At 42.3% G+C, this 20,483-nt stretch overlaps 1 protein-coding gene across 1 annotated transcript; it reads right to left on the reverse strand.

Annotated features, from left to right (window-relative positions):
* Positions 1 to 879: 879 nt before the first annotated feature.
* slc1a4 (solute carrier family 1 member 4) lies at positions 880 to 18,631 on the reverse strand. Its single transcript, XM_083923426.1, has 8 exons — positions 18,111 to 18,631; positions 11,839 to 11,881; positions 9,550 to 9,615; positions 4,176 to 4,342; positions 3,730 to 3,963; positions 2,511 to 2,705; positions 2,238 to 2,372; positions 880 to 1,221 (listed from the first exon to the last, which is right to left on the reverse strand). The coding sequence occupies exons 1-8, from the start codon at positions 18,623 to 18,625 to the stop codon at positions 978 to 980; spliced, it is 1,599 nt and encodes a 532-aa protein (XP_083779552.1). The 5' UTR covers positions 18,626 to 18,631; the 3' UTR covers positions 880 to 977.
* Between the last annotated feature and the right edge of the window lie 1,852 nt (positions 18,632 to 20,483).

Raw genomic sequence — 20,483 nt, forward strand, 5'->3', positions numbered from 1 at the left:
TAGTCTGATTATATGAGTGGATGTCAGTGGCTTTTCACACAAAACTGTAATGCCAATGTATAAACACACTATTTCAAACGGTCCAATGTCCAAGATGCATAGCCGTACTGGACCACTGTGTCACTAGATACACAGGTTGCATGGGGCCAAATTCTTAACCTGTCATTTGAAAGGTTAATGTTTGACATTGTCTGCTGACGGTCAGCAAATACAAGTCTTGGCACATCTTGTAAACTCTCACTGAATTATGGCAAACAACAATTTTAAACCTGGGAACAAACAGTTCCCTTTTCAATATGTTTTGACTTTGATGGACACAATTTGCTGTTTCCTTCCAGCAATGAGCTGAACAAATCAAATGCAAATAAATACTTGTCCGCCAGCTGAGTTGAATGGATTATACACACTGTCAAGCATGTGTTAGACACTTTGACTTCAGGATTTGGCAATATTTTAGTGTTCTATAGTTAGTGTTGGTCGTTGTATATGCTGTCTGAGGAAAAAACAAAAAAAAGCACTTGATGATGCTCTAATGTACTTATGGCCATGATCTCATACAGGATATCAGACAAACACAACTACGACATTTATGGGAATGTTTTGGGATATTTTACACCTAGTGTGTTTCCATCACTGTTTATGGGAAAAAGCCTCAGTCATTTTTTTTAAATACAAAGAAATGTGAAAATAAAAAAAACCATTTTAGCTAGATTGATCAATAATACCTAAATTCATCATATCCTAATCTGCATTAAAATACTTGGAAACATAGTTATTGAGACCAGTTGACTGAATTTCGAAAGTAGCACTAGGTAAAAGAGACTCTCTATGGCACTTTGTTTTTCCTCACAAGTGAAACCATCAGTGACCTTGTTTTTTGAACAGACACTGCGTCAGCAGGGTGTCCGGTCAGCAGCAACATCAGAAGTACCAAAATGTCAAAAGGTCAGGGGACAAGAAAAAAAGTCTTTCTGAGTTCACAGGACAGACTCAATGGCTTCGGGCATGGCTGCTGAGGCTTTGGTTTGGTGTGTGACGAGCGGCGAGGTCTCCTCCTCCGCCTGGGCGTTAGCCACCGCCTCCACTCTGACCTCTGCCAGCTCCCCTTCCTGCCTCTGCTGCTGCTCCTGCTGCTTCTTCATCTCCTGCTGGTTGATGTGGTGGAGGATTCCAGCACCCAGAGCATCGCCCTCCACGTTCACCACCGTGGTGGTACGATCCCTGCACGCAATAAGAGACAGACAGCTGAGAATAATATACTTTTAGCACACATGGAAAATTAGATTTCATGGTTAAAGTTAGTCCTGGATTCACGAGTTACCATTTTTAACAACAACAACCACTACTAACAATCATCTTTATTTATTCTTCTTCTATTCATCCATCTTATTTACATTGATAGTCTCTTATTTAGAGTTAAATGTACGGTATTTCCTAAAAGAAAGTACCGAAAAGAGCACACAATACTCTATAACAGCCCTTATCAGCAAATACTGGAAATGGCAACATTGCACAAGGCTGAATGTCTTATCTTCACAGCTGTCATGTTTTTGTTACACAACATGAGAAAAAACAACAACCTGGAGTCACTTTTGAAAGCCAGACTTTTGCACCAAATGAAACCTGTCTTATGAAACACGTGTAAAGCATATACAGTATATCAACTTGTTAAACTTCATGTTTGAAGTACAAATTCAAAATTTCCCAAGAGGGATTAAGAAAGTATAAATTATTAGGGTAAACCTGCTGTTGTGTGTGTGCGTTTACGGCTGCCTGTCCCGCCTAACGGATGTTTACATCAGGCTAAGACAGGGCTAGGCGATTCCTGGAGAGCCACTGTCCTGCATGTTTTAGGTTTCTCCCTACCCTAACACACCTGAGTCTAACAATAATCAAACTGTGACAAGCATCAGCTGCTTGATAATGAGCAAAGCATTAGAATCAGGTGTGTTAGAGCAGAGAAAAAACCTAAAACATGCAGGACAGTGGCCCTCCAGGACCGGAATTGCCCACCCCTGGGCTAAGAGAATCATAACCTGGTCTACAGCCTTTTCTCCTTGTTGAGGTCTTGTAGAAGACACTGAATACACCAGAAGAGAGGCTCAGGAAGGCCACTAGTTTTGCTTCATGTACTGTTGGCAACTTGTGTACAGATGTGATGGTAAGTAGATGTGTGTAATAATGTTTGTAATATTTTGTATTAATGTGTGTCAATGGGGTTCACAGGCTTTACTCACACAATCCAGTCAACAGCCAGCATGAGGGACAGGTCGTTGGTCGGCAGACCGATGGCCTCCAGGATGATAGCGATGGTGATGATGCCACCGGCTGGGATGCCTGCTGCTCCGACACTTGAGGCTGTAGCTGTTACCCTAGAAATAATGATGAAATAATCATATGAATTCTATAGTACTACTGTTAATACCATTGTAACAGAAGGGAAAGAAAGATGAATGGTTATCTTTAATGTTGGCAAAAGGAGAAAACTTTATATTATCCCCAGAACTCACAGGATGGTAAAGATCTGTCCAGCGTTCAGATCAAAATTATTGAGCTGAGCGATGAAGACAGCAGCGATGCACTGGAATATGGCTGCCCCATCCATGTTAACAGTGGCCCCGATGGGAAGGATGAAGCGGCTAATTCGTTTGTCCACACCATTGTTCTCCTCAACACATTTGATCATAGAGGGAAGAGTTGCTGAACTGGTGAGTAGAAGAGAGAGATAACGCATAATCATTTAATCTTTATCAGCCATTCAAGTGAAACTAATACCAAATCGTTGTCTTACATTCAAGCTTCTCAACCTTTGCCACCAAATCATTTTCTAGCTGGATTGTTTTGATATTTAAATTACAGGGTGCCACAATGTGAGATTAACACTAAGATTAAGATGTTAAAATTAGTTGAGCAGGACACTCCAGCTTTTCCTGTTTCCTGTAATATTAAAAGTCAGTGTGTGAAAACGTATGTACCAGATGGCCATCACACGTCCGCACTGTTGGGCCCATAGAAAAGGCGCACTAGAGACTTCCCCTACCTAACTTGAATGGGAATTAAATGATTTTATCGTGCAGCTCATGTGTTGTAAGTCAATGGCGTGTGAGACGCGTCAAATGTAGACGACAAGGAAGGAGACGCCGAGATGGAAGGAGCAGAGCTTGCTGAGTTTCTCGTCGCTGTGTTCATGCACATGGCTTACGTCGGTGTTGTTGTAGTGTCGAGTCCTACCTACGTCACACCCCGCTTAGAGTTATTTCCAATCAGCAACCAGGCTTCTTTCAGGGTAGAAAAAAGTACCTGCTCTTTGGCAGGGCCAACAATAGCCCAGTCAAACGGACACACATTCAAATTAGGGGCGTTTCGGGAAGGGAAACCCTTATACCGAGTATTCCACTGTAATGAAAACACATCTTACGTCAAATTGGTATCAAAGTCTTTCGGGGGGCCTGGAGTTTACAGTACGGTCGTGTCTAGACGGCAACCCAAAATTTGCAAAGAACCGCACGCAAACACCTCACCACAACTTAAGGCCTCTAGCCTGCAGCTGGTGTGATTTCCTCACAAGACAGTAATGCTTTTAGAGTGTCTTAGACCATAGAATGAATTTTGAAAATGGCCATAGTACCCCTTTAACATCTATCACAGACCCCTTGCTTGTGTAGCCCTCTGACAACTTTTGACAACTTCAGTGTAGTTAATCTCAGATCCTGTGATTTGACAGTATACCTGGAGCAGGTGGCAAAGGCAGTGGTGAAAGGAGTGATGAGGCCTGACAGGAAACTGAAGGGGTTCTTGCGTGTGAAGCCAAAGTAGATGAGTGGCAGGACAATGCCTCCATGGATAATGTGCCCCAGGATTGAAGCAAATATGTATTTTCCCAGACTAGAGACCAGAAGAACCACATCTTCCATCTCCACAATCTTACTGCCCACCAGGAACATGATGCCAAAAGGGATATACCTGAGCGACACAAGAGTTAAGAGTTTGTTAGGAGAAAAAAAAGAAAAAGAAAGCAGTTGGAATGTGGGATGATAACAGTAACAAATGGTTAGTTCAGACAGTCAGTGCCTGCTTCATCCTGACCAATAGAACGTTAAGTATTGTAACAAAATACCATCTAATGCAGTCCAAATATACCACTCATAATCCCATATGCATTCAACTCTACTTACCACATGATCCAGGACACCAGCACCATGGTGGCCTCATTGAAAGCATTAAAGAAACGAATGAGTTCTTCCCCCTCATCTCCCAGCTTCCTCAGCGCCACACCAAACACCATGGCAAATAACACCAGACCTAGGATGTTCATGCCATCTGTTTCTGTACCAACAGGCACCTAAAACACACAGCAGAGTCAGACTGTAGGAGACCAAATATAGTGAAGTGATTGTGGGAAGGAGAGATGTGAATAACCCTTTGGTTTCAAATGCAAATGGAAAAACAGACAAAACAGGAATGGCCCTTCAGCCATGCAGATGGTTCAGCTGTTGGATTTGGCTTCAGTTGGATGGACGATGTCTGGTTATTAAAACTAGTTATTTAGCAGTTAAGCCAAGTACCTTATGTATCATGTGGCATGAACGAAGATTTTACTAGACACATAAAAAGTTGCTGCCGAACGGTTCATGGTAGTTTGATGCAGAGATGGTGTGTTTACTGCAGATTTAGTCAGATAAAAATATTCAAAAACAGTTGGACAAAACTGATGGGGTGATAACGTATAAGCAAAAAGCATTTGAGCCAGGGCCCAGATCATTTCAACTAATGTGAGTACAAGTGGACGGTGTGAGTGCGCCCTATTGTTAATAGCTCTATAATGGCGCACTCACACTGTCCATCCGTACCGTGCCCAAACAGGTTTCACGGGTAAAGTCTAGTTCGTTTGACCAGTGTGAATACAACCGTACCGCGCCTAGCTTTGGCACGCTTGCCGGTCACGGACCGTTTGGGAGAGTGGGCTTTTGTAAAGCACGTTTGCACATGCACGAGCACGAGGCCTACGGCAGTTCTGACGTCATTTTATGTGCGCCTGCTGGGACATAGAAAAAAAAAAAAAAGACGGACCATGCGCGGACATTTAAAACAATTGCGGCGAAAGGTTCACGTTGGTGTGATGCGGAGGTGAAGTGTTTACTGCAGATTTGGTCGATGAAAAGATTCAAAAACAGTCGGACAAGACGCACAAAAACTCTGAGGTCTATGGAAAGATTTGTAAACAAAGCGACGCATCGCGATGACGTCCTCAATGCGTGTGACGTGCTACGGCGTGATGACGTATAGGCAGCAAGAAGCATTCTCCGAGGCCCAGGTAGTGTAAGTACAAACTGGCCTGGGCTGCGGGGGGAGAGTGAGGGGGGGACAAGTACCCTAAAGCACGGGGCACGGTACAGATTGACTGTGTGAGTGCGCCCTGAGAGCCGTAACCTACTTAGGCACAGTGCATTTTTTAGCTAAATGCTAACGTCAGCATCATCGTAATTTGTGAATTAGAGCTTGAAGCCTCAAGTTTGGTATTTGGCTTTCGCCATCTTGGTCTTTTGGAGCCAGTAGTGACCGTTTTTGTTGTTTCAGTGACACTGCGCTAAGTTAATGCTAAAGGACTTTTGCCAGCAGGTGAGCAGGGAGCTTCAGGGTTGGTTAACAAAGTGCAACCAAACTGAACAAGATGTTTTCATAATACAATCCGTAAGATTTTCTTATACTTAATTGTCTTTTGAGGTACTATCTATCAAAAAGTGAGTTCAAATAATGGGAGGGTTATATTAGTCACTAATGAAAGCACTTCTACTTGCTTCTTTGCTGAGTATTTCAATATCATTATGTCTGTGGCGACACTGTGGTTGGTCTGCCGATGGCGCTCATCACTGTTGGTTATGCTGCGTTTCATTATAAACGGGAATTGGGAACTTCCAATTTCTGAGTCAGGCTTGTAGTAAGGGCAGACGTGTAAGAGGAAGACATGTGTGTGGATTTAAGAGGGTAACAGTGACGGACCAGAAGTAGAGAGGTGAATGTGTTTCAATAAAGTTTACAAAAGAGTAAAAAACAAAAAGTCAACACACACACAGTGGCCACAAACGTGACAAGATGGAGGCTGTGAAAGAACAGGCTCACCTACAATTACATCTACCACCAAAGAGGCAGCGAGAAACAAGTTATCTCACATCTTATGGATTATGACTTTAATGTACACAGTGCCATGGATGCACATTGCTAAGCCTCTATCCTGTTGCTACCATGGTAACCTGTAAATTACAAGTTATTCACGCCCCAAATCATACCCTGCTTTATCGTCTACTTTACTCTAAAGGGGACTACATTTACATAATTAACATCACGCTGTAATGAAGAAGACTTGAAACTAGTGATTGAAACCATATGCTCCAAAAAGAAGTTTCATTGACTTCTATACACTGAGACTTCTTTTTGGAGCCAGTGGATTCGCCCCTTGCTGTACATTAGAAAGAATGCAACTTTAAGGTACTTCCAAAGGCTATGTCCATCTCTATTATACAGTCTATGGTCAGCATGCTAACATTTCCTTATTAGCACCAAATACTACAGCTGAGGCTAAAGGCATTAGTTTTGCAGGCATTTAGTCACAAAGCAAAACATTGGACAAATTTAAATTTTGAGGCACGAGAGGAAAGTCAGAGGATAACGCAAGATTTATCCTGTAGGGTACATCAAGGGTGTCTGTATCAAAATTTCAAGGCAATCATTAGTCATTTAGTAGTTTCACATTGAACTAGAAATGTCTACCTTATGGTGGGGCTAGAGGAACAGTCAGAGGATAATCAAAGTCATCAGGAGACATCCCATAATTTTCAAGACATCTTACTCCAATCCAACACACCAAGCCAAAGCGGTGTAGCAACATGCTGTAAGTTTGGTCTGGGGTCTCATTTCTAGCCTTTGATTATGGAGGTGGAAGCCTGTGTGTGTGTGTGTGTGTGTGTGTGTGTGTGTGTGTGTGTGTGTGTGTGTGTGTGTGTGTGTGTGTGTGTGTGTGTGTGTGTGTGTGTGTGTGTGTGTGTGTGTGTGTGTGTGTGTGTGTGCCGGTGGGTGTGTCGTTGGGGGTGTCGTTGGGTGCGTGTGGGTGCATAGGTCTGAGGAGCAGTTCAACGATTCACTGAACTGGATGATGGATAACGAATAGGGACAGGGACAAATCCTGAGTTCAATCCCCTTCCATTGTCCTAAGCTCTCCCACAGCTCAACCAGCTTCATCCCCTGGCACTGGGGGGACTATCCACCATGACCCACGACAAATACCATGGACAGGTGCCAATATCAGATTGTTCCCTTATACTGGGTCAGTGGAAGAAAGCCAATGGGGAGAAGTAGTTGTAGAAAAGTTTTACCGTATGTTCAAAATTTCAGTTCAAAACGGTGGTAAGGTGAGTGTACTACTAGATAAATGGATAGCTTACAAAGAAGGAAGTTGCAGATGGTGGGTACACTAATATAAACTGCCAGAAAAAGAGCCGGATTTACCCTGTATACTTGGGTATAACCTCCTCTACACCACTGGGGTGCTGCTTTGGTCGAAGTCTAAAAAGCCTTTTGTGCCTTTTATCATCTATCTGTTACTCTGCTTCTGATCTTCTGTCTCTTATTCTGACAAAGAAATAAACTCTCCATACACTCATCTAGGATCCAACATCCACCTAACAGGCACAGTGGCAATCTGGAAATCTGTAAGCAGCCCTCTGCCAGGCTGAGTTTGTCCCTGTTGAGATGGACACAATCATCTTTCTCACAGGCCCAATGGATATCCAGTGGGTCAAGCTGACCTGGCCACTGCTTAACACTCTTGACTGACTGAAAGCTGATCACACTACAAACACAGAAGCAAATTTGTCACTCTTTAGATTTAGATTTATTTTAACCATGAAACAAATGGGAACTGGAAAAAGGTTGCACCGCGGTGAGAGGTGTCCTGTCTTGGGTTTTTTGTCTTGTGAAATTCATGTTTTATTTTGAAAAGTAATCTTCCTCTCATTTTCAGGATTTCTTTGATGATTTCTTTGTTTCTTAAAGTTTTTAGGTCAGCTTGAGTAGCTAGTTTATTTTCATCGTGCCCTTGTTTTTCCTCCTCTTGGAGTGTTTTTGATTTGTAGTTTCTTCAGCTCTGTGCATTATGGGTTTTTGTTTATTGCCTTTTGTTTTCATCTCATTGTGAGCGATATTCTTTTGTATAACTTTTCGTAGTTAGTAATTCAGATCAGTGTAGTTATCACGTGTTGTCTTTTCCTCCCTCGGCAGTGATTTTCAGTTTTTGTATGGTGTTTCTTGCCACATTTGTTTTCTGTGTTTATACCCTCGTCCGAACTGACGCACTAAGAGTTTTGTAGCCTGTTTGTTTATCACTCTGTCTTAAGGTGAAACAGTGTGTCAGAAATAAAGCCTGCATTTACTGATCCCTGACTGCATTTGAGTCCTCCTTTTGCCCAGGCCTAACAAAAAAGTAAAAAGGCTTCATGAACTTGTCTTAAAAAGGTCTTATCTGCTGGTATTTGTTCTTTGCATGTTTGGGCTCATTTAAATGAACACATATTGTACAGTAGGTTAACTGTGAAGATTTATTAATGTTATTCTACTTGAGTTTTAATCTTAATGCGCGCAAATATGTTCTCCAAGGACATACAGTAACTTCACCTACTGGTTTTAATTTAGCAGAGACAACTTGTTTGTTCTTGCCTCAGTGTCATGGGCGGGGCTAACGTCGTTATTGTTGTCAAGCAGCGTGCTTACATATACGATTGTCACTGGCACTTTGAAAAGGTCTATGAGATTGAATTACTTTATCCTCATTCAAGTTAGCATAGGGCTAAACAAGGAACCTCTAAAAAGAAATCCAGAGTCACATCTAAAAAGAAATGATTGAAATGATGGTAAAAATCATGTTTGACATTGTATTTCTGCTTCCACATCCATCTTTGCTCTCCTCCACTACAACACACATGAACGGGTAGTTTCTTACACTGAAGCTGAGGATCAGCAGGCTTTAAAAAAAAGAGCTTCATATTTTGATATTCATCCATATCATTTAATCATACATAAAGTAGTTCCATGCACTGGGAGAAAAGGAGAAGGTGAGAAGAAGTGGGGGTAGTAGACATTTCATGCCTGAGACCGTTCAAATGATGATTTACTAATAGAAGACTTAAGTAAACAGTGATACGTGCTGCTGGCTGTTTAAGACAAATAAACAAGAAAGGTAAGAACAGTAAATGATTCACTGTGCCGTACTTTCTGAATGATATGGGGAGCCTCTACGAAGTTGTGATTTATGGTAGCATGGTATAAGTTGTGTATGGGCAAAAATAACTTCTGACATTGGATCTGCACCCCCACCACCCCCATGGAAATCTGTTACAGTGCAGGCAATGAAGATGTAAACAGAATGTGACAAGCTGACAATTCTGTCTGATATCAGACAAGCAATGTTGAGCATTTTACACATATATTAGATGGGTGTGAATGTGTATGTGATTGTGTGTTATGTGACTGTATGCATGGGATGCTTCCTTCTCATACCTTTTGATAGAGGGTGGTCCCATTGGTGTCGTTCCCTACAGCAACCATCTTGTAGTCAGTGGCATACTGCATCATAAAGGAAGGAGAGGTTGTAGTTTATTTTGTTTGATGTTGTTCAGTCATACATTATTGTTTACTAGCCTTCATTCTTACACTGACGTAAAGATTTGTGCCAGCACACAACTCTGTTTTTATTACTGAGCATTTGACATTTTGGTAGATGCATTTTGGGCAGAGCCAGGCGAGCTGTTTCCTCCTACTTCCAGTCTTTATGCTAAGCTAAGCTGATTGCCTCCCAGCTCCACCTCCGTTCTTAAGCCAGACATGAGATTGTATTGATCTTCTCATTCATCTCTAAATGAATGTGTTCCCCAAAATCTCAAACTACTCTTTAAATTTTAATCAGAGCAAGTGGAAACCTTGTGACCAAGTGAAGGATGAAGAGGGGTTAAGAAGATGTTGTGTTAATAAGAATCTTTTCAAATACAATTATAATCTATGCGTTTAAATACAAAGTGTTTTCTGAGACACTAGTTAAAGAAAAATTCCAGCGTAAATTCCGACGAATACACTCATCAAATAAGCCATAGAGACGATTTTTTTTTTCGAGTAACAACTATTAACGGAGAAATCCGGGAGAGTTGCTAAAAGCCGGACGTGGCTAACAGTGATGAGCTCGGGGCAACACATGGTGGCATTAAAACAGCTTTTTTAACCACTAATACTGCTCCAAATAACAGAGTCACAGAGTCACAGAGTCAAGAGTCACTACGCATAAAACGAAGGACCAATGGATTACATTTGGTAATCGACTTGAATGGACTTTACTATGAGAGGAGCTGGTACAGGGGCCAGTAGCTTAGTCTTTCAAAACACTCTAATACTTTAATAAACTCTGGGTTCACTAACTACGTTGTCGGTGCTTTGGTTAATTGTTAAGAACTCTTCTCATGCTACTGCAGAGGTTTGGTGTTATTCTGAGCAGTATTAGTGGTTAAAAAAGCTGTTTAATGCCTTCACCGTGCTGCCCCAAGGTACTCAGTGTTAGCCGCAGTCAGCAGTTAGCGATTCTCCGGGATATCTCCGTTAATAGTTGTTGCACGAAAAAAATTGTCTCGATAGCTTATTTGATGAGTGTATTTTCCGAAAAAGACCCTGAGATGATTTTACGCCGTAATTTCACTTTAAGAACAATATCTGTTCATGGGGTAGGAGGCCAGTTGGACACTGTCTTCTGATGTTCAGACAGTCTTTCAGTTGTAAAGGAGACAACCGGCCCTGCAGCAGTCTCTCTGCATTTCGTTAAAGAGTCCCACTCTAGGATAAATGTTTTATTGACTTTAAAATTCAACCTTAAATTTAAATTCAATAATCAAAACATTAAATGTCATTCATAAAGGACCACAGGCACATTGGATTTTACTGTGTGTTTCTCTTGAGGTTCCTGAAACATGCTTTGGCATGCAGAGACATACAAAACAGTACCTGACTATCCTCATGAAAGGGCAGCCTTCCCCATAATCTAAACCTTACACTTCATTTGTTTTAATGTCTCTTTAAGCATCTAGCTGCTTGTCATGTTATGTAAATCTCCCCTCTCCTCTGCTTTCTTAGTTTAATCCACAGTTGGGCCCATTCCACAGGGGCTACGCCACAGTATACGCTGGGTGGTGGGGGTGATATTGAACTCTGCGACCCGGCTGAACTTTGAAACTCCATTTCCTCTCCCTTTGAGAAGTCACTAACTTGATTGTGAGTTTATAATTCACTGGCCTGGTTTTATGCAAGTTTAAGGCTCTGTGCATACTTGCTTTAGGTGCATGCTTTATGTGTGTGCATAGCCATTTTGTATCCCAGCATCCCCAAATATTGAACTTTCCTGGTTCCTTTTTAAGCCTAAACAGACACGATCATAATTCTAGGAAGTGGAGTGGGCTGCATTCAAGAGCAGCGAGGCGAGGTAGGTTGCTAGGCTGGCTGGAATGGAATGGTTTCGCCATGGTAACGGCTGGTAAGAGACAAGGAAAAGAAGCGTTTTGGCGAGCAGGCGAGAGCAGCGGCCTCTATTCTGAGCGTCTACTCATTAAGAGGCATTATGAAGCTCTCAGCGGTACAGCCAAGATTTACAACCGCTGTAAATGAACGGGAGTGGCATCCGCACGGTTGGTGAAATAAATTCTGATGAACAATCCCCACAAGACAAAGGTGGTTAGGAGAAACAGAGTGAAAGTGGTGATAAAAAAGGGGAATTGGTGTAACAAGTGTAGACAATGAAGTGCTCGCACTCACAGAACGGAAAGCAGCAGCCACCAAGTTTGCGGGGAATAAATTCCTGAGGAAGAAAGAGAAAACAAGTTAGATTGACGGAAAATGCTGTTCCTCCTCTTTGCTGTTGACCAAAAAGTGTGGTAATATCAAAGCTATTCAACCAACAACTGGACACTAGCCTCGGAAAGTCTTTGATGATAAATTGTTCACAGGATTGGTTTATCATCACACACTCTATACAAGTTGGCTCCTCTCCCAGGATCTATAAAGTCCACTGCTCCTGAGATTCCCTGACAGAGCAGTTGTTCTGGCACTGATCTGCTGTCTGGTTCATCTTTTATTAAAACAAATCACCGAGGTCTTTTCTAGGATTAGATAATCCTGGAGGTTTCACTGTATTCATTTATTCTTAACTTTTCCTTTATTTCATAGTCAAACATAGATATTTCTTTATCAATAAACACTTATAACTACAATTACTGTATTGCAGTTGTAGTTTCAGTCTACATCCAAACTGTCCAGACTTATTATTGTAGTGAGGACTTTGATGGAATTAAATAAAAGGTATAAAGGTTCACAGACATTTTAAACCCGGCTGCACGGACAACCTAAAATCAGCACAGTTTTAAAATTTGTGTCACCAATTCAGTATCCAACCAAACGTCTGTTTCTGAGTTATGGCGTTGAATAATGGACAGAAAAATGATTCTGTCCCAGTGACGTTAACCTTTGACCTTTTGGATATAAAATGTCATCGCTTAAACCTTTTTTTTCTCCTTGCAAAGTCGCCCCTTGGAAGAGGCGGCACCGTTCCCCTACTAAAGAATGACTGAAATCCTTCCAATCAGGCCAGTTTGCAGCATTTGAACTGGAAAGCATTCAGTCAACTGGTTTACCTCATTTGAATTGCATGAGCTGCTGCTGATATCCAACTGAGGGGGGCTCTGTGAGGCTGTACATAGGCACAGAAGCATCATGAGCTAAATGCCAACTTGCTCACAATGAAAATGCTAACATGCTGATTGGGGATGTCCGATTTGGGTAATTTATGCTTTTGATTGCCAACCATCATTAACTGTTAACTAAACATTGACGCTTTAAGAAATGAAAAACAGCAAAAATGACAACATGTAGTTTTGATGTAGCTGTCGTTTGTCATAGTTGTGTATTGCAAGCCAGTCCCTGCCAGTTCTAAGCATCGAGGGTGTTTTTATATTAATTTTTAATATGTTATACGAGGAGCAAAATCCTTTAAGGAACAACTGTATCGGGGTTGTGTGTTTGTTTCGTCACAGCTCTCTTTAGCCTCTTTAGGAGACTAGCTTCAGGTCTTGAGTGTATTGATTCGCATGGAGGTGAACACAGGTTATGAGCAATTATTTCACCCCATAGTCATAAAAAAATAATAATATTTGACCCGTTTTTCATAAGCCATCTCCAACATTCTGACACTAAAATGGTATTTTTCAGACAAACAAATCAGGAGAAAACTAACTTTGTTTGAGACATTATGCAAATATAAATATTCACCCATGCACATGACATTCACACTTTCAAACCATAGTTTCAAACAAGGCCAGAGTATGACTATGAAGTTAGCAGTAACATTATTTCTGTGAATGTAGCAGTGCAGTGTGTGTAATGTCACAGTTTTTGTTACTGAATAAATGCTACAACTCCTCCAGACCCAAGGCAAGTTCCCGTGTCTCACCTGAATAAAGTGAAGGGTGTTAGCCTTGAAGCTAACGACACATACACACGCACCTTTTACCTCAGACTGCTAGCTAGCATAGCATAGCCGAGTGTGATGGTGTATGCAAATTGATCTCAGAGTGACATGCGTGATATTCTGACGAAAATTCATAATTAGGACTTTGTGTAACTCAAAACACAGGACAGGTCACCGTCGTGTTCTGGTATGTTGCTGTAAACGTCATGCCGGCTGGGCTGTTTGCGCTGTATTTAAACTCTGCAGGAGCTGACCTTCGAGGCACTCTTCCTGACGGGAACCGCTTGTGCAGGCGTCTGGAAGAAAGCGTTCCTTGCAAGGAAATGATTTGGAAATAAACTCACGTGGAGAAAATCGTCTCATCATCTTGCTTTGTTTAATCCTTATTGACTCATCTCCCACGACACCAGTCAAAAATATTTTCTGTGGTTAACCGTTGTCTCTAATGCTGATGTGTAGCAGGTTTAATGCTCACTGTGTTAGCATTTTAGTTTAGTGTGTCAGCATGCTAATATTTGCTAAGACAATAGTTGCCTAAACATTTGCCCGAGACCCAACGTTTCAACCTTAATAGGGGTAGACGGGAGCGTACCAATGTTCCCTGATTTTCCCAAAAGGGGTCCTATGTTCCCCGGTCTGTTATTTTGTCCACAATCAGTGCCGAATTCCCCTGCAAATAGGTCTATGTAGACCCTAACACTACCTCCTGACCCTGACCCTAACCATAACCCCTAACCCTAACAAAACACTAAATGAAATCAGCGATGGCATAGGCTTATGTGACTGGGGAACATAGGGATGACCCCGGGGCGGACTTCTGGATGAAAAGTCAGGAAATCACCAAAATCAGTTGGCTTGATCCTCTGGGGAAATTAAGGTCTATATAACATTTCATGGCTATACATCCCAAGGTGAGGTATTTCAGTGGTGAACCAAAACGAAAATCTTTGACACACATGGAACTCCACATGAACAAAGGGTTTGCGGACATACAATTCATAGGAATAGAGTTATTTGGGACTTTACCCATATTGAAGTTCATCATTTATAAATCCACTATGACAACTTTTGCCTTGACAGTCTTTCTATGAAGGCACCATGCTGACTTTATTGTTCACTACTGTAAAATAAGCATACAGGGATTACTGGAAGCCTGCAGGCTTTTTCCATGTATTAGTGTGTTGGTTGTAACTTCATCCTCTGTGGTCACACTGTATTGTGCAAAGAAATACAGACTTTGCTCACATCTATTCCCATGGCCAAACCAAAGCCAAGCAATTCAGTCCATAACCTCATGACTCCTGTCAACTCTGCCTTCAGTCTAGGGCTGAACGCTGTAAAAAGTGTCAGCTCCACTGGCCACACTGGCAGGCAGCCATGATAGTGTCACTTGGCAGTTCTTTGTTTCATAATGCAGCTAAGAAATGTACTTGTTTGCTTAAATCCTTGCACCCATACAAGGTTTCATACTCTTCTTCTTTCCATGAAGGCAGTCAGGCCTCCTGCTGTCACATGAGCGAGGCGAGGATCTGGATTAACCCTGGGAAACCAGAGCTGAGAGCTGGCATGCTTTCCCCACAGGGCCCCCCGGAGCCCCACTGGCTCCTCTGTGTGGTCTGATTTTTTTTCTTTAAAGCTGTTACATAACATCTCGATTTCCTAATTAATTAAAGCCAAACATCCTTAATGATCCCTTTAATTAAAGGCAGCAGAAGTGGGTTATTCAGCTAATGTGGTCTGGAGGGTTTCTGACTTTCCAGTTTATTTTATTTATTTTACTTTTCAGGTATCATTTCCCAATTTGATTTTATTGAATTTGTTTCTTTCATTCGTTGTTCAATATTTCTGCAGATCTGCTCAAAAGTGTTTTCCATTACTGGCAGAGAATGTGTGTGTCTGGAAAGGATTTATTTAGGAATGGGGATCTTTAATTGGAGAGTTTTTGTGCAGTTTTTTTAGAAAAACACTACGGTTTCTGTAGTTTCATATTTTGTGTAAATAAGTAAACATGTATGCTTTGTGACATCATGGAGAAATGAAGTAGCTGTGGAAAGAGTTTTTGGAGAATGGAGGTTGATGGAATCCTTTTTAAGGCGCAAATGTGAAAAAAATCCACTTCACGTCAGCTCAAAGGGACATTCTGAGACCGATTTGTCCATGTTATGAGAGTGTGTGGCATATGAATATAAAAGTCATACAAATCCCTCACAGGCAAAAGGAGCAACTGACAATATCATGTCATGGAAGCTATTGTCAAATGGTGTCAGAAGGTAGAGACCACTGTACCCCTACCAAACCTGAACTGTGAAAAAATGAAGGACAAATACTTCCAGTTCTAATAGGATTTTGTAACACGGGAGTTATGTTGTGATTGAAAGCTGCATTAGTGATAATATGTTCAAATTAAATGATGAATCAATAAGATGAGTATGTTAACTAATGGCTAAACACAGAACATAGAAATGTCCTGATCTTAAGAGGTGCTTTCTGTGATGAAATGTAATGAACTACAATAAAGTGCTGTGGCAAAGCTTAGTCAATATCCTTTTAGGCTGAACGTGCCATAGAAGATCAAGGTTGAAAGTACGATCCAAAGAAACATATATTTCATAGAGAGGAGCACACACTTGACATGAGGAAATGTGTGTGTGTCGCTCCACTGTGTATGCTGATGTGGGAGACACGCGCACATGATGACGACTGTGTGTCGTTAGGTTTGTGTGTTAGAATTTGGACAGCTGGTCAGTGTGTAAAACAGACTGTTGATGTATAAGATAAAACCTTATACTGGCACCATAACAAGTGCACAGATCCCTTAGAGGAGTGCTGCCGCTAACAGGCACGGCTGACATTATTAGCTGACTCACAGGGCGATTCAGTGAGTCGCTTTATCAGAGCAAGCAGTGTAGACGCCTGGCTCCTGACCACCAGCTTAAGCGGTTCCTAGTTTAAATGTTTTAGAGTAATACTCTTCTTATCGCTAGGGACCTAACCCTTTAAACGGTGCGCTTGACCAGAACCTCCTGTACTGGCTGTTAACCGGGATCTTACACCATACAATCCAAGGGGCTACCTAAGGTTAACACTTTCATGTCCTGACCGTCTGGTAAATCTTAAACGCTTGTAACTTCTGTGGATAGAAGTAAAGACCCCAAAACTGTCCGCTTCAGCCCAAATTTATCGGCATTAAGAATAAGAGTTCAGTATCGGCTTCCAAAGTCTGTATCGGGCCAATCCTCCTCAAATGTTCTGAGTAAACCGGACTCAATTAGACTGAGAAACAAAAGCAGGCTGTCCACCTGTTACTGTGATAAGGCAGAAATGCTGACAGCAGCGGACAGTGTTCTCCGCTCTCTCAACAGCTGTCAGCTTTCCCTCACACTGTGGGAAGTTATTATTAGGACTCCTCCTGGACGGGGTTCTGAATAGACTAGTTGCCAGTAGCTGGTGTTTTTGGACATAAAAACGTTGTACGGAGAACAAAGAAGGTCTGCATACTGTTAAACTTCAATATAAACAATTTATTATTTCCACAAGATCTGTCTCATGCAAAGCAAGATCTTATAGATCGAAGCAATGTCCTTTTAAAAATAATATGTTATTTATGTTTGAGCCTAACAGTGTGCAGACCTGTAATAATGGCTTCAACAAAATGGTACTGAGGAGGCTTGGCACCCTACCTACCCTGCTCTTAAAAGTATAATGCTGGCACTTGACAGTCAAAATTCTTACTCAATTAGGTAAAACCAAATTAGGAAAAAACCCATTAATGATGGTGTCCACTCGATCAGTCTGTATGCCTGTGTAAAAGTCCACTATGCAATGTCCCTTTCCCTTTTCCACTCGCGAGACAAAGGAAGAAAAACTAGACTAAGTGGCACTTGAGCATTGCTTAAGGCTACATGCTGAACTCAGTGGTTGGAGCAGTACAGCAGCAGTATAACAATACCTCAGATACCACTCACTTCAGTACAGTCTGTGATGACGGATGGATCATTCATGACACAAAATCTAACCACCTTGCTAAGAGTGAATTTGTGTGAACGACACTGAAGTTGATGTTGTGCAAGTGGACTGACTTCTACAGTGTACAGTGCGGTTTAAATTACAAGCCAAGGCAGTTTTACCCTCATGGTAATAAAAAGAATCCTCTACACACACTGATGCACTGACAAGAACTTTACCATACTGTCAGTGGTCGTGACCTACCTGAGCAAACATCCCCATTCAGTGAACTGCAGGCGACACTGACCTGCTCTACAGTGTCATTCATTTACACGGCAGACAGGCAAAGGAGCCCAGAATAAGTTAGGTGTTTAAATGTGTGCCCCTGCATGCGATGCTTCCTAAACCAGCCTCTCTGAGCGTGTGTGCATAAGTTGATTGCTCATGTGTGTAACCAGTCAGGACTAACAGTGTTCCCATGCGCCCGAGGCACGCTGTGCCACAATTCCCCTCAGAACTACTGCAAAATCACACCGATCTGCTTCATATTCAACAGTGGCCTTCATGTTAGTTTTTAATTTTGCACATAGTTAAAATGATGACAGTGTTGCCACAGTACCTGGCCAGATCCAGGAACGAGTCTGTGGTCTCCTTGTCTTTGCTGACGCTCTCCAGACCCAGGCTGTTGGTGTTCAGGGCTCCTGCACCCACGCCGGGTTTGATGATGAAGGCCAGGGAAACCCCGATCCCCGAAGCGATCAGCGTGGTCACCAGAAAGTAGGCGACGGCGATGCCCCCCAGCTTGCCCAGGGAGCGGGTGTCCAGGCTGGCGGCGCCTGACACGAGGCTGCAAACGACCAGAGGCAGGATGATCATCTTCAGCATCCGGAGGAGCATCTCTCCGGGGAAGGCGAAATAGGTCATCTGTGCCTTGGTCAGGTTCATGTTGCGGACCATCATCCCGAGCCCGACGCCCACCAGCACCCCGGACACCGTCATGATCACCAGCAGGTTCTTTCTCAGAAACTCCATCAGCTTCTCCCTGCAGCTTTTCTGCGCGCCCTTCTCCATGATCCGGTCAGTAGATGCCGAGCTGGGCATGGCGTGGCCGTTGATCTCACTCTTTTTCTCCATCTCTTTTTTCTCTTCAGAGCAGCGTGGGAAGCCAAGTCCGGTCCAGCGTGGGTTAGGTGAACACACACACACGTTCGGCGCACGCACTCTGCTCTGTGAAGGCTGGTCTGGAGTGAAGGCTGAGTGCAGAGTGGAGGGAGAGCCAATGGAGAATGAGCGACGACACAAAAAGCCAGTGGAACATGCGCACAAACGCCGGTACTTTATACCCAGAGCAAATGATGCAAGAGCAGGGGAGATTGCCAGGGTCTCTGGCAATGTGGCACACTTTCCTGCACCGAATACATGAGATAATTAAAACTGAAGAAGAAGAAGAAGAAGAAGATTGTTTTTCCCCTGACCTTTTTCTATCTGCTCCCATTCAAAAAGACCTATTTCCTCCTGGAATATAATATGAAACACTATATCACTTACCAAAGGAATTAACAGTTGCAAAGATTGTCTCCTCTACTCTTTCAGAAACCCCGTACCCTAGAATACCCCATATCAGTTGTTCAGAAAAAAAAGATTAAAAATAACCTGATGATGCTTTCACAGACCTGTCAGGCATCACTCATTTCAGTACGGTTCAGTTACTATCTGCGAAATGATGTGTAAGAAACCTCCACAGAACATGAAATGGGTCATTCAAACTCCTTATTCCTCTAGTTAAATTCATCCTTGCACCTAAAGGAATCTTGTTGGACAATCAGTGTGAGATGATGATGTATGGCCCTAAAGCTGGTGAGCCGTCAGGTGCGGACTGAGTGATGGGTGGAAGCCAGAGGGCTGTCAGCACCATGGTCAGCGCTCTGTGCCGCGTAGGTGGCGCTGTTGCTCGCTGCTTTTGCGACCTTTTGTTTTTGAAGGCAGTTTGCGTGAATGAAACAGCACTGAAAGAAAGGTGGAGTCCTTTAATGAAAGCGGTTATTCAAAGCACACAGTTCAAAAAGGTGCTCTTCTTTTCTGAGGTAAGGACCGATATGTTGCACATGATGGAATCTAGATTTGTCCACATTTACGCATGTTAATCATCGTTGCACCTCTGGTGTTTAACCGCAAGATGGCACTGTAATAAAGCTAAAGCTAAGGCAGACAAAGGTAAACTGTGATCCACGAGAGTAAAAAACACTGGAGATCAGATTATTACAGTTTTTCTCAGTCGCTTTGGTCCATTTCCCAGATCAGAATTGGAATTCTCAAAAGTACTTGCTGAGTTTCCTCGTTTCTTTGAACAAGTTGAAAATGCTTTGGTACATCCATGCAAATGATTTCGTATGATTCTCTGCTGTTTCTTACATTATCTGCTTCTGTCATGTTGATCAAAATGTATTATAATGGGTCCCTGTTGAATAGTCTCACCATAGCGCATACATATTTGAGATGTCATAACGTGTCAAGCATATTCCTATACATTTCCATTAGACTTTTGTTTTCTAAATCTGTCCTGAACTGGTAAATGTCTCCCGGGTGAATCTTGATTTTCTCTAACAATGAGAATTTGTGGCCCAGCAGACAGGAACGTCAGGAGGCATAGGAAGACTGCACTGTAATTCCTACAGCACTGCATGGACAGTTTTCACCAAGGAGATTGTCCTATGCTCACATTTCTACTTGTTTTTTATTTCTGCTATGCAGTGCTGTGTTTTCCTTTCTGTCTCACAATGTCAATGCCAGCAAATTACAGTACAAACAGTAAAAGCATAAATGTGAATCTTGTCCAGTCTCTTGCATCAATCTCCCACATACACTAACGTGTGACTTACAGTTTACAGTAATTGTCATCAGAACTTCAGCCATAGTTTACATCAGGACACCCCTCCAGAGTACACTGTTATATGACAACGTTACTGTCTTATCCGTACATAATGACACAAGG

This window comes from Echiichthys vipera, assembly GCF_963691815.1.
Source record: "Echiichthys vipera genome assembly, chromosome: 11".
Classification (NCBI taxonomy): domain Eukaryota; kingdom Metazoa; phylum Chordata; class Actinopteri; order Perciformes; family Trachinidae; genus Echiichthys; species Echiichthys vipera.